The sequence below is a fragment of the Coffea arabica genome, chromosome 4c (assembly GCF_036785885.1).
Source record: "Coffea arabica cultivar ET-39 chromosome 4c, Coffea Arabica ET-39 HiFi, whole genome shotgun sequence".
Lineage (NCBI taxonomy): Eukaryota > Viridiplantae > Streptophyta > Magnoliopsida > Gentianales > Rubiaceae > Coffea > Coffea arabica.
The window spans coordinates 30,969,480-30,983,499 of NC_092316.1; the positions used below are offsets into that span (position 1 = coordinate 30,969,480).

General features: G+C 40.0%; 1 protein-coding gene and 1 long non-coding RNA gene across 2 annotated transcripts; one reads left to right on the forward strand and one right to left on the reverse strand.

The window, feature by feature from the left end:
* Positions 1-1,075: 1,075 nt before the first annotated feature.
* On the reverse strand, positions 1,076-2,953 carry LOC140004764 (uncharacterized). The gene is made up of 3 exons (XM_072044909.1): positions 2,138-2,953; positions 1,170-2,029; positions 1,076-1,079 (listed from the first exon to the last, which is right to left on the reverse strand). The coding sequence occupies exons 1-3, from the start codon at positions 2,951-2,953 to the stop codon at positions 1,076-1,078; spliced, it is 1,680 nt and encodes a 559-aa protein (XP_071901010.1).
* Positions 2,954-4,055: 1,102 nt separating this feature from the next.
* On the forward strand, positions 4,056-8,023 carry LOC140004966 (uncharacterized). Its single transcript, XR_011812786.1, has 3 exons — positions 4,056-4,299; positions 6,461-6,541; positions 7,788-8,023. It is a non-coding gene; the product is annotated as an uncharacterized lncRNA (long non-coding RNA).
* Positions 8,024-14,020: the final 5,997 nt, after the last annotated feature.

Below are 14,020 nucleotides of genomic sequence, written 5' to 3' on the forward strand. Positions count from 1 at the left end.
GGCACCACTCAACCTTTGAAGGGAAATTTCCCCCAATACCCCTAGGTCTAGGGTTTGCATTCATGTAGTGCATCCAAATGTAATAAATTCTTTGGTTAAAACAAGAAAATCTTTGATTAAATCACGCAACTAGCCTTGGCTAGGTCAAAGGGGTGCCTTGGATTTTTATCCTTGCCTTCCCCTTCGTCAAATGTGACTCCCGAACCTTTTTCTTTGTTTGCGTGGACTAGGAGTCGTTCAAAAGGGTTTCTTACTTTTTTTCCTTAAAAAATTCACTTTTTGGGTGACTTGGTACACCCTAACTCTATACCAAGTGGCGACTCCATTTTTCATATAAAAAAACCCTTTTTGAACTATTTTTCTTGGGTCAAATCGTCGCATTTTCAAAAGTCCCATTTAGACCCATTTTTCTTTTAAATCACGATTCATTTTCCAATCACAAAAAAAATACATTTTTTAAACCATTTATTTATTTATTTATTTATTCAAAAAATGGGGCGCGACAACCACATCAGTTGAAATACTAGTCATATCATCATAGGACCATGCAAATACATCCTGGAACACAGTCAAGAATTCAAGCATCTCCTTTTTCTGACTCTCATTCAAATGAATACTAATTTGCACCTCCTTAACCTCATCTTTAGTGCCAATGTTAACCTTTTCTGTTTCTTCCAGGTTTGGTTTTGGTTTCTCCTCATATTGTTCAAAGTCCTTTGCAAAAGAATCGAATACCTCCTCATTATCACTCTCGCTTTGGAGCTCAGATTCCCAGACCTCCAAGTCGTGAGTGATATAGAGATTGTCATTATTGAATTCCAGAACAGTGATATCCAAAGGGTCAAACAGTTTTATTTTTGGCCATCTGAAAGAATTAACGAATGTGGGATAATAAGTAAACAAACATACAACAAACAAATGAATAAGCAATATGACAAACGAATAAACAAAACATCATGACAAGAACCACTTGTGCATTTTCATAAAACCTTTGATTGAAAGCGAAAACAAAAGGAAAGCAAGCGGAGACAATATTTACATGTGCAAATTTTAGTCAAAGATAAAGATGCTTTCATTAGCTATTTACAGATGCAGAAGTATTTTCATGAATTCGCATGAATGACAAACCCCTCTAGTTTTACCGAAACTCCTTCTGAATGGGCAAAAACTCGGCTGTCCAATTGAAAATTGATCCTTCAGGGATGTCGGGAAACTCGGCCTCATCTGGGTAACTGTCTTGAAATGTTGCCCCAATGAACAATTGGGCCAGACTGGTTTCAATTTCGTCAACTAGGTTAATCTCTGACGTGATCACCTCGGTTGGTCGTGGAAAGGTATAACGCAGTGGTGGAAAATCAAAAGCCTTTTGCCTGCCTTCTTTCTCTGCTCTCTTGCGTTCCTTCATTTCTTTGATGTCTTTAGCGGTTGGTCGGAAACCCAAACCGAATGAATCCTTCTTCTCTACAATTTCCACTGGTTTCAGAATTCTTTGTAAATTGCGTCCCAGCCCTTTGTCAAACTCATATCCTCCACGGATCATTTCTTTAGCCATCATGACACTGGCCTTTGACAGAGCTCGTTCCTCTTTTGTTATCCAACTTACGGAGACAATATCAGCTGTGCTATAAGGGGTCACGGTGGCGTTTCGGCTATCATCTTCTTTGGACCCAGAATCTGCAATTACGAAGCAATCCTCCTCGGCAAAGATAGTTATCAATTTGTCATTTACTATGAATTTCAACAATTGATGCAATGAAGAAGGCACAGCTCCGGACTTATGAATCCACGGCCTTCCAAGAAAAACATTGTAAACACTAGGAAAGTACATAACTTGGCAGGTTATTTGAAACTGTGCAGGCCCCATCTCGATCACTAAATCCACTTCTCCTATTGGTTCCCTTTGTGCTCCATCAAAACCTCGAACTATGGTCCCTGAAGACCTCAGTTTGATATCTTGCAATCCTAGTTTTTCCAAGGTACTCCAAAGACAGATATTAAGCGCAGATCCGTTGTCAATCAACACCTTTGGCTGCATTTTCCCATTGCACCTCACAGCTATGTACAGAGCCTTGTTATGTCCAATACCTTATATGGGTAATTCATCATCGGAGAAAGTGATTTGCTTTGTAGATAATACATTCCCAACTATATGTGAGAAATTAACAACTGAAATGTTCTTAGGGATTTGAGCTTTAGTCAACACTTCGAGTAACGCATCCCTATGCATATCCGAAGAAAAAAGCAGATCCAACATGGATATTTGGGCGGGCGACTTGCTTAGCTTCTCGACTACGTTATATTCGCTTCTTTGCAGCCTTTTAAGAAAATCCAAGGTTTCCTTCTCAGTAATTGTTGGTTTAGCGGGCAGCTCGGGACTGTTTGTTTGAATCGGAACGGTAGCTCCAAACGAACTTGCAATTCTCCCTGATCTAGTAACCACTGACACCTCCACTTTGGCAACTGGCTTTCTTCCAACTTGTATGACAGATTCATTGTAATTCCATGGCACTCGTTGCAAACTTAGAACAGGCGCCTGCTCTTGGAATTCGATGACCACTGGCTCCAAAGCCTGGCTCTCAGCTGGAGTGAGATCCAAAGTAAATGGTCTTTTATCCTCCTCACATGGCACCTCTATTACAAATGGTTGGTCTATGACCCCAAACACCTCAGCTTCCCTTGCCAATTTTTGGGCTAGTTCGTCATACTCTACGTCGTTCAGAATGACCCCAATGGCATTAGCATGTTCCGGCAAAGGGTTCCTATTTATATTCGGCCCTTGTGCCACCCTTTTCCTAATTACAATCTCTCCAACTTCAATCATATATTGAACTTTATGCTTAAGAGCCTTGCAATCCAAAGTTGAATGTTCGGGTGCCCCTGAATGATAAGCACAGACAGCTTGTGGGTTATACCACGCGGGCATGCCATATGGATAGGTAGGAGGGGGTACCATACCAATTTTTCCGGCGGCCTTCAACTGGTCATACAATTGGTCCAGAGGCCTGCCTAAATTGGTAAATGTACGGCTAGGGGGTCGGTTGTAAGGTTCAGGAGGTTGAGGATGTGATACGAACTCGACCCAGCAAGAACCTGTCTTGAAGAACCGAATCGATCAGGCAGCGGAAAGATCTATTTTGATCAGGTTATGGAACAATAACTACCTTGCTAGACCTAAAGAGAACCCGTCTCTAGAAACCTAGTGGATTGGTTATTGGCTTGAAAGAACAAGATGATGTGATCATCTTGCCTTGAACACCACAAGTATCCAAGCTAAATACTTGATACTGTTCAAGAAGAAACTCAAGTTCCATCAAGGAACTCCATAAAAGGAGACAACTCTTTTTTTTATTAATCAATATCATCCCCCCAATAGTTAAATAAAGTCGGCTATTTATAGCCTTACAAGACTCAAAACCCTAATCTAAATTGGAAACAATACAAGCTTCTTTATTTGACTTGACACTGTGAGGACTCGCAAAATTTACTTATTTAATCTCCTATTTCTAGCTTATTTAATTATTTATTTGGTCTTTTACTCCGAATATTATTTTCTAAGCTCTTGAGACCTAATTACATGGAAATATAGTTTCATTATATTTTTAAAATGACTTGTTTCAAAAATTAATTTTCGGAAGCTCGTTTTGTAAAAATAGTGAACACGTCTTTGGAAATCTTGATCGATTGAGAGTACAATAGGTTTGAAATATTGGAGACATGTACAATGGACCTAAATTAGGCATTTTAATGTTTAAATACTCAAGTGATAGTTATTAGTACTATCGTTATAAGAATTTCTCGGAAGTTTCGCGTTATTGCGCTTAAATTGGAGATACGCGTTTTCACACGCGCAATTTAAATTGAGGAACTTTAGACCCTTATTTTGGGACAATTAAGAGTGAATAATATTTATATGAATATAAATGCATTAGAAGTTTAGTACACTAGTGAAACAAACGCGAGAGGAATCGAGCACAAAACGCGCGCGTGCGCGCACTTTTTGCGGTTGACTTTTGTGCACCCAATCCTTAGTCATTAAGCTTCCTTTGGAGGCCTCATTTCAGACCACAATTTCTCTCTCTTGCTCCCTCATCTGGCCGAACAACAAAGCAAGAAAAACAGCTCAAGAGTTCTTCCAATTCCTCCATCAAATCTTCACCAAACCTCTTCCAATTCACTCCAAATTCGAACTACACTTAGCTTAACACTTGAGGAGTATTTTGAGCTGCAAAAGGGAGCTGAAAAGCCACGGTTTTCTGGAGCAAAGAGTGACCAAAATTTCTGATCTAATCATCCAAGAAGGTAGCAAATCATCCAACCCATAGATCTTAGTTTTTGTAAGATTTATTGCACATATAAGGTTATATAATCATGTGGGTAGTCTTGTTTATGGTATAAAATGTGAAAGTGGGCTCTATGAACTCCTACTCTTGGGTTGTTGCTGATTTGATGTTGGATGATGAAATTAATGGTGGTTTAGTGCTTATATTAGTAGATTAATGTTGTATTGTTGGTAGAAAATCAAAGGAGGTGCTTGGAGCAAAAGTGACCGTTTTACCCCTGCCTTGTCCGACCGTTTTCGTGCCAGATTTTGAGATTCTAATGAATTGATTATGTTGTTTATCTATTATTGTAAGTGTGTACAAAATTTCATTGAAAAATAACATGATTTGGTTGGTCAAATGAGTTGATTTCCAAAGTTAGCAAAACTGGAAAATGAATCCCGTATTGCCCAGGCAGTAATTTTGTAACGGCCATAACTCTTTGTTCCGATGTCGAAATCAAGTGCCGTTTGCGGCATTGGAAACTAGACATTCCTAGATTTCCATCGGTACCAATTTCACATTCTGGTTCCACTCGAGTGAGCCACACCATTCGATTGAAAATCACTGTCCTGTTTCGTTCCTCTCCAGGAGACAGGACAAGACTTGTATCTTGATGCTCAAAAACGAGCTGTTTGTGAATGGAATTTGAAAATGGTTTCTTCTGAGAAAATTCAGCTTTATAAGATAGCTTTCCAACGCCATTAACCACGCCCAATTCCAAGTTGAATTGAGTGAGTTGTGGCCAAAGTTTGAAACTGCTACAGTGATAGAATTTTCCACTTGGACAGATTTGTAACTAACAATGATTTGGGACTTGTTGTTTTGGAAACTTTGATGTCCGACATCTACCAAACTTTAGATTAGATGTTCCTTGGACTTTGTTTCACAAATAAACCAGATTTGGGTTGGTTGCTTCGGACAAAATGTTTAAAAAGGAAAGAAGAGCTAGAAGACAGTTTTACCTTGGGAAATTTCTTGAACTTTGATGGTTTAGTTAACTACCTTCCCGTGGGAATTTTTAAATGAAATTTGATAGAAGAGTAACCCTCATATGGAGGTTTAATTGTACAAAATTTGGTAATACTCTAAGACCATTTTGATATGCAAATGATGTCACAAAATTTGCTCATCGAATCTGGAAAACTTTTGTTTTCTCTTAGCCAATTGGCCAAATCTGATTTGGGGAGTTTTATTTCGAAAATTTGGATGTCAATGGTCTTTAAATTGCTCAGTGGATGTTTATGAACTCTTGGTTTCAATAATGGAGAGATTTGGAACTGATTTCATGGTACAAAAAGTTTGTAAACGAAAGAAAAGTGAGAATTTAGTTTAGCCTTGAAACTCTTCATAAACTTTGGTTGTTTTAATGACTACCTTACCGTGAGAGTTTTTGTACGAAACTTGGTAGAAATGTTGTTCACACATGGAATATTTAGTGTACCAAGTTTGATGTATTTCCAATGCTAACTCGATGACCAAATGATATTTCGAATCTAGTTTTAAACCTGGAAAATAGCCCAACAGTCTTAACTTTTTCAGCAACTTGGAGGTACTATATCTTGGTGCTCGAAACTCCGTTTCTCGTTCCGCTTGTTTTGTTATACTCTTGGATTGCAACACTAATTGATTTCCAAATTTCAAAGGTTAGTTCAAAACAAGTGAATTTTGCCGAATTTCTAAATTTGGCCAAAAACCAACTTAAATCTGTCTTGGTAATTCAAGTTACCAACTTTGAGCCAAAATTTGAGTGCCTTTCACTTACATTCGTGGAAAAGTGTCTTCTAAGAACTTTTAGTACTTTGAAAGAGGATTCCAACAGTACCAAGTTTTCCAATTTTGGACTTGTGGAGAGTGAAATATGATTTTTCAAATATTGCTTGTTAAATCTGGAATTTTCTAACTTAAAGGAAACTAAGGGTTTCAAACCCTCCATTTTCCTTCAATATCATTTGATCGTTTTACATTTGATTTCAAAGATGGAAATCAGATTTGTCTTGTATTTTAAAACCCACTTTTGAACCTCGAGTTACACGAACTCTTAGACTCGTCTCTGCGTTAATTTCTTAGATTGTACTAGTGTACAATTTTCCTCGATAATTAGAATGATTTTGAGTGGTAGTTGATTATTGTTTGCTCAGGCACTCGAGGGAATCTCCCAGAGGAACTCGGAGCGGACACCTAAGACGCTTGTTTAAGAACTACTCGCTTGTTTTGACTAGGTGAGTGTTCCATATAGGAATACGTAATTGGAATAAGTCTATGACATGCTTAACCCCTGGTCATTAGGTGTTAAGTGCTATATGTTAAGTATTTACCACACTCATGCATATTTGAATAGTGTATACTTGAATTACTCGACATGAAACACCTGAAGTATGTATATTTGAACTATTCGATATGAAACCCTTGAAGAGCATATTTACGTGACTACTTGAACTATTCGATATGAAATGCTTAAAGAGCATACTTATGTGATTACTTGAAATACTAGATATGAAATGTTTGGAGAGCATATTTACATGATGTGTTTAAATGATTAATTATGCTATGGAAGCATAAGTCGGTTGGGGTGAATCTCCTCGACTCTTACGTGGTGAAAGTGAAAAACGGCCAATGGCGGCCTATTGAAATGACATATGTCTACCAATTAACTGTAATTACTACCATTAACCGTTTACCGTTTACCGTTAACCGTGTTTACTTACCGTTTTCTAATCTATTTGGTTACTTGCTTACTTGGTTATCTGCTTACGTGATCACCAACTTACTTGGTTACTTGACCACCTGATTACTTGATTATCATGAATCACATGTTATATGAAGCTGTCCATCATTATTAGGCGAGTGTGTACTTTACCTCACTCGACCTACTCAAATGATGAATTTTACCTTTTGTCGAATTACTTGGTTACCTGTGCATGTTGTAAGCTCTAAGCTGAACTTGGGCCCTGCCCTTGGTTACTGACCTACTCGAGCCAGGACTGGGCTCGGTCGGGTAGGTTGGAACCCTGGGCCACCGTTTCGGTATACTCGAGTATTACCACTGGAGGGATAAGGCGATGGCCAGACCGTACCGTGGGGATCGGAAGTCATAAGGTGCAGATGACCGACAGAGTTCCACTGGAACACCGTATCCTACCGTATATGTTTACCTTGTATCATGATAATTGTTTCATGCTAAAATGTCAACATGAAATCCTGAACTATGCCTGTGATATGCTCCATACCTGTTACCTGACCAATGTACTTATATCATGATACCTGTCTCATGATAAATGTCTCATACCATGATAAATGTCTCAAATTACTCGTACAATGATTATCACCTCATGATAACACGCCATTGTGTAACATTGAACCATGCATATGATATGCCCAACTTACTTGATTTATTTGAACTGTTAGAGTGTCTTGGAACCTCACTGGGCTGTGTAGCTCATCCCACGTTGTGGTTTTCTTTTACAGGGTTCGAGACCAAGGGTGCTCGTGAGTAGTACTAGATTGTTTTCTTTTGAAAACTTTAAGTTATATTATAACGGATGGCTATTGTACCCTTTTCCGTTGGGTTGTATTTAAGCTTGGAAGCTGCATAATTGTAAGTGTGAGATATTTGGAGTACTTTAATTATGTATTGAAGTTACTTAAAGTATTTCGAGCTTTTGAATGATGGATTGTAGTGAGTCCTGGCGAGAGCTGGGCAGGCGTCCCGCGGATACCCTTTGGTTCGCCTTAGGGAGAAGTGGGGGCGTTACAGACACAACTTCCTAAATAAATTTGGAAGCAATTAACTACTTTCCTAAAACTCTAATTCAATTAGAATAGGAAACTAACTGACTCAATTGGCTTAACTATGGTCAACATGACCTTAGCCTTTATTTCCCTTAATAACTGAAGACTAACTAACAAGTATTGATGGAAACATACTTAAATAAATAACAAGAAATAAGCATGACAAATCTTCAATGATTCTTGAACCCGATTGCACCATCAACCATCAATTGAATTTCTTTGAATTTCAAGGGAATCCAAATCTTCATGTTCTCATTAGGATGGCTGTAAACAGGTTTATTTGGGGGAGGAAATCTTGGGTTATATGGAGGGCGAGGTCGGTTTTGGGGTGGATTTGGTTGAGAAATTTAAAAAGGAGCTAAAGGTGGGTTAGGATAGCTTGGGCGAGGTCGAGGGTGGTGGATATTGGTAGTATATACATGGTGTGGGTTTGATTAATAAGGGTAATGTGGTTGATAGGTTGGATTGTGTTGGTATCGGGGTTTGGGTGAAGGGTTCTGGTTCCAGATAAAAGTTGCATCCCCCTCTTTCTTTTTAAACTGCGGCTTCTTTCCACTGCTCCCTTGCCCTTGCAAAGCTTCTACTTGTGATTTTAAGGCAGAGACGTTAACAATTTTTCCGGATCTCACAAAATCATCATATTCTTCGAGTTTATTCACAATCGTAGCAAATGAACATCCGGTCATACGGAAGATTTCTTCAAAGTGTGGAGGATCATGCGCCTTTATAAAAGTGCGAACAATTTCATCTTTGGTCATCGGAGGCTCAACCTTAGCAGCTATCTTTCTCCATCTTTTGGCGTATGTCTTATGATCTTCAGATGGTCGCCTCTTTGTGCCTTCCAAAGTAGTTCGGGTCGGTGATAGCTCGCAATTATATTCGTATTGTCTAATGAAGGCGTTGGACAAATCGAGCCAAGTCTTCACTTCCTCTGGCTTTAAGTTTGAATACCAATCGAGGGCGTCTCCCTCTAAACTCTCTGGAAATAACCTTAACGGCAAGTTTTCATCATCCACCGGCCTGCCCAATTTGTTGGCAAACAATCGCAAGTGTGTCTTAGGGTTGCCTGTACCATCATATTTATTGAACTTCGGAGTCTTGAACCCCACGGGCAGCTGTACATTTGGAAACAGGCACAAATCATCGTAGTCTAGCACCCCTTGTTTGCTTAAACCTTGGTTTTTCCTGATGAACTCATCGAAACGATCCAACCTCTTAAGTAGCTTCATATCCACCGGGGCAGTTGACTCTCCCACTTCTGGTTTGGTTTGAATAGTGTGCTCTGGCACAACAGGCTCTGCGGTAGTCTGATAAAAAGCTTGTGGATCCAGAGGCATGTTTGGACCACCTTGAGGCTGAAATCCTTGCCCATAAGGAGGATAGAACGGAGGATTCTGAGTATAAGTATACTGCGGGTTGAAAACTCCCTCAAAAGTGGTTTGAATTGGAGGAATGACAAATGGTTCGGATTCTGATTGTTTAACGGGCACAGGCTCGGGCTGCACTCCGCTACTAATGAGCTCGTCGAACAACTTCTTTTGGCGGCCATTTCAGATGCCATTTCCCCAAATTTAGTGAGTAATTCAGTCAACTGAACCCCGAGACTTGTGGCTTCCGGCTGGGTAGTTGCAGCGGTCTTATCAGACGATTCTGGCTGAGTACTCATGTCTACACGATTCCTTTGGGCTTTACTTCGAGATCGCGTAATAATGGGGCTTCGACGAGAAGCTATGTTTAAAATTACCTGAAAATATGAAATGACTTGCCTTTAGATCTTAGCCCTGGCTTAGGTTTCAAGAAAAAAAATAAAATAAAAAAAAAGAAAAAGATAAGAGTTAGTAAATATCCAAAAAATTCGGATGCATGTCCTATTGGGGGGCCTTTTTCGCGCCAAGGGTAGGCCTAGTATGATGCAAAACCTTCGAAATGGGACCCGTAACACAAACCTGTTTTTGACAACAATGCTAAATAAGTGCGAAAGAGAAATCGCTTTTATTGATAATGCTTGTCAATATTTACATCATGTCATGAAGACGATTCCGTACAAGATTGCCAAAATTTCTGAGTCTATCTAATACAGAGTCCCTAGTTTCTCTGGCATATGGAACTCTAACATGTTCAGCTTGGTCATACAATTCTCCACACTTACTTTTCAGCTCTTGACGCTTTTCTCGTTCATTTTCATATAATTGCTTGTTTTGCTCCGCTATCCCTTTATATGTTTCGACAGACTTACTTAACTACAGAATTTCCTTATATTTTGCTTCAACAATGGCTTTCAACCTTTTCACCTCCTCAGCTGGCTCATCTTGAATTTCTTGCGCAGCGGATCTTCTTACCCAGTCTTCGTATTGTGTAGTGGTCAAACCCTTTTGCTTGAGTTCCGGGATGTATTGAAATCTCTTGTCATCCGACAGTGTCACCCATGCCTCGATAATCTGGTCTTTCATAGGGAGCTCGTTTGGGCACATTCCTTTACTGAAAACGATGGTAAGCTTACTCAAATCAACCACAGGCGGCACTTCTTGTGTACGTCCTAACTGTCTGAGGAACCTCTTTGGAGTGTATGCGGCGATTCCTTGGGTACCCAATAGGAGAACAAAATTTGACACTTTAGTGCGGAGTATCGGCCTAAGGCAAATCGTCCAGTCTAACACCCACCTAATGCCTTGATCTGGCAACATCTCTAAGTATTTGACACATTCAATCGCATCGTTCAGCAGACCCCCTTCGTTGACTCGCTTATGGTGCGTGATTACCCAGTTATACCCAGCTACTGGCAAACTTTCCGGAACGGATGCTCGTCTCTTAAAATGTTCTAGGGCCCAAATATGCAAAACTATATTAGCCCCGTAGAAGAACTTTTCCCCTTTCTGGCAGTTGGTACAAGCTAGAAAAATGTCCGCAAGGATGGTCGGGATTATGGTGCATTGTTTACTTCGGATTCCCGAAAAGAGGTCTTGTATAACCTTTGCTACCTTGAACGCTATTTTCTGATCTCTTCTCGGGAAGAAATAAACTCCCGCCATAACTATTGCATACACCACTGGCCTTTTGCGTTCCCAAACATCCTTGGATGTGAATGAAAAATCCTCCCAATATCTCTCGAATCCATTTCGTAGTGCAAAATGCTCAAACAAAGTGTTCACGGGGACTCCCTGATCCGACCCTCGTAATACAGCCTCTCTCAATCCTATAATCTTGCAAAATTCTATCTTGTCTGAAACGTATGGGAAAATCAAGGCGGTTCCATGCAAAGGTAAATTGAAGAGGCCGGCAATTTCCTCAAGTGTCACTGTCATGTGCTTATTGCCTACCCTAAAGGCCGAACATTCTGGATCCCACAGATGTACTAAAGCCTCTACTAGATAGCCATTGGGCTTGATCTCCTTAAGGTCTCCAATTGGCCCTAAATATTGAGCTACTTGATGTAATTCGCTAGGTAGCATAAGGGCAGGCCATCTTTGAATCTCGGCCGACAGTACCAACAACTGGTAGATTCGACGGGGGCACTCCATCTAAAAATGGAAGAGGCGGGTTGTCAATTACCTTACCTACGAGTCCCATTCTCCGGTTGGCAAGAATTTAAACGTGCAATCCCTTGAAGGGTTATGTACCCATGGGAACAATCAAGGTGAGTTCAATCCTAATAGCGGGATCCCCTAAATGGCATTCCCCTTCTAGGGTTTATGCATGATGCCGGTTTATTAAAACGATAAAACATGCAGTTTGAAATGAAATATGACCTAAGGGACCCTTTATTTGCCAGGGTAAGCCTAAAATGATATGGCATTATTAATCTAAGAATGCAATATACCAAAATCTTTAAACGTGCAATAGTCTATCTACAAGGGTAGGTTCTAAAAAAGGGTCATGCCAGATCTCTTATTTGCTAGGGTTTGTGAATGCAATGGGGACAAAACTAAGAAAGTTAGTTCAGCCAGATAAATACACATAACATATTGTAGCAACAAGATAAAGCAATAAAATCAATACAAATAAAGCAATAAAAGGGAAAAAGGGGTTGGATCCCTCCCCTCGTGAATAGTGTCCCTACCAGGGTAAGGCAGACTCTACCCTAGGTAAACTATCATGGATGCATGCGGTATTGGCTCACTAATGCATCTAGACTCGATAGGCTTTAGGTCCCCGAGCCTTCAGACTTGGAAACCGAGGGTCATCAATTCCAAGGTTTCTTGTCGGTGGCTCGAGCGATTCCCCAGACATTGCTACGCACACATCGTGTCACGGCTACATGTCATGAGTGAATCTATCAAAAATCCTCAACCTTCCACTAAAAACTAAAGGCTATGAACCCAAAGCTTAAAATGGAAGATTGAGTGACCCCTCGGATCATGCTACGCACACATCGTGTCGCGCTCACACGTCCAAGTGAGTCGCCTAAAATCCTAATAGGGTGGAGTGGCGTGACAAGCTACTAAAAGGAAAAAAAAATGAGGGGTAAAAATTAAAATGTATGCACGTATGCTAGTGCTCGTTTGGAGGGGAGGGATCGAGAACCAACGCGAGGCTCTAGGGTAATGTCCCCCCCACCCAAATGCAATGCAAAGCGCGGAATAAAACAAGTACAACATACATCCAAACAACCAATCATACATACGTGAGTGAGGGAATAGTTTGATACGCACGCGAGGTAAAAAGTCCTAAAATGGAAAATGCAACCCTAATATCCAAATGCTATACATAAAAAGAGTAGAAAAAAAGGAAAAGAATAGTTAAATCAAATGCTTGGACCCACTTAGGAAGTCCCCAGTGGAGTCGCCAACTGTCGCGCCCCACTTTTTAATTGGTTTGAAAGTAGTGTGTGAGATATGTATATGAACGTGTGTGAAAGTGAAAATAAAAGACCGTGGGATTGTGAAATGCGACAGTTTGGCCAAAAATATAGTTCAAAAAGGGTTTTTGAATGGAAAATGGAGTCGCTACTTGGTATAGAGTTAAGGTGTACCAAGTCACCCAAAAATGATTTTTGTTTTTGAAAGAAAAAAGTAAACAAACCCTTTTAAAGAACTTTTTAGGTCTACGTAACCAAAGAAAGGGATCGGGGGTCACATTTGATAAGGGAGAAGGCAAAGCCTAAGGCACTCCCTTACCCTAGCCAAAGCTAGTTGCGTGATTTAGCCCCACTTTTTCTAATTTTTCTACCCAAAATATGCGTTGCATGTCGGATATGACTAATGGATATGAAAAGGAAATGCCATCCTAAATCTAAAATGTCTCTTATGAGACTTTTTGGTCCCAACCACATGAGTTGTGGTGGCTAATAAAGAAAGTCCTCATAGAGGTCACGAATGATGCAAATGAAGACTCAAGTATGAGTGCAAGTGTGAAAATGTAAGAAAACGTGCATGTGTGCAAATGTAAGACAAGTGCATGTGTGCAAATTGAGAAAAGGTGTTTGTGTGCAAATGGATGAAAATATAGTATAATGGTAGTAAGTGCATATAAGTGCAATTGAGTGCAATTTGTGAGGTAGAAAATAAATGATAAGAAAAGAAAGTGGTGAGAAAATGTGGATTGAGAAAAATATAAGTGATATGATAAAAATGAGAGTGAATGAACCTAGAGGAATGCATCAAGTCGGGTACGGGAATGACTCCTAACTTCACGACTTTAATTTTCCCTTTGATTAGAAGGAAGAATTAACGTGCTAAGGCTATTTTTGTAGCCACACTCGCTCGTTTCCCTTATCGAAAGGGGACTCTCAAGCAAATGTACCCTATAACTAGCATGAGGATGCAAAAGCCTAAAATGAAGGGGAAAGGATTGGAGGAGCATGCCAAATGCTAGAAAACTAAGAAAAATGCATGAAATGTAGTGAAACAATGCAAGTATGAACAGGCGAGGGAAATCCCTAAGGGTCTAGCGTTGGACTAGCCCATATCTAT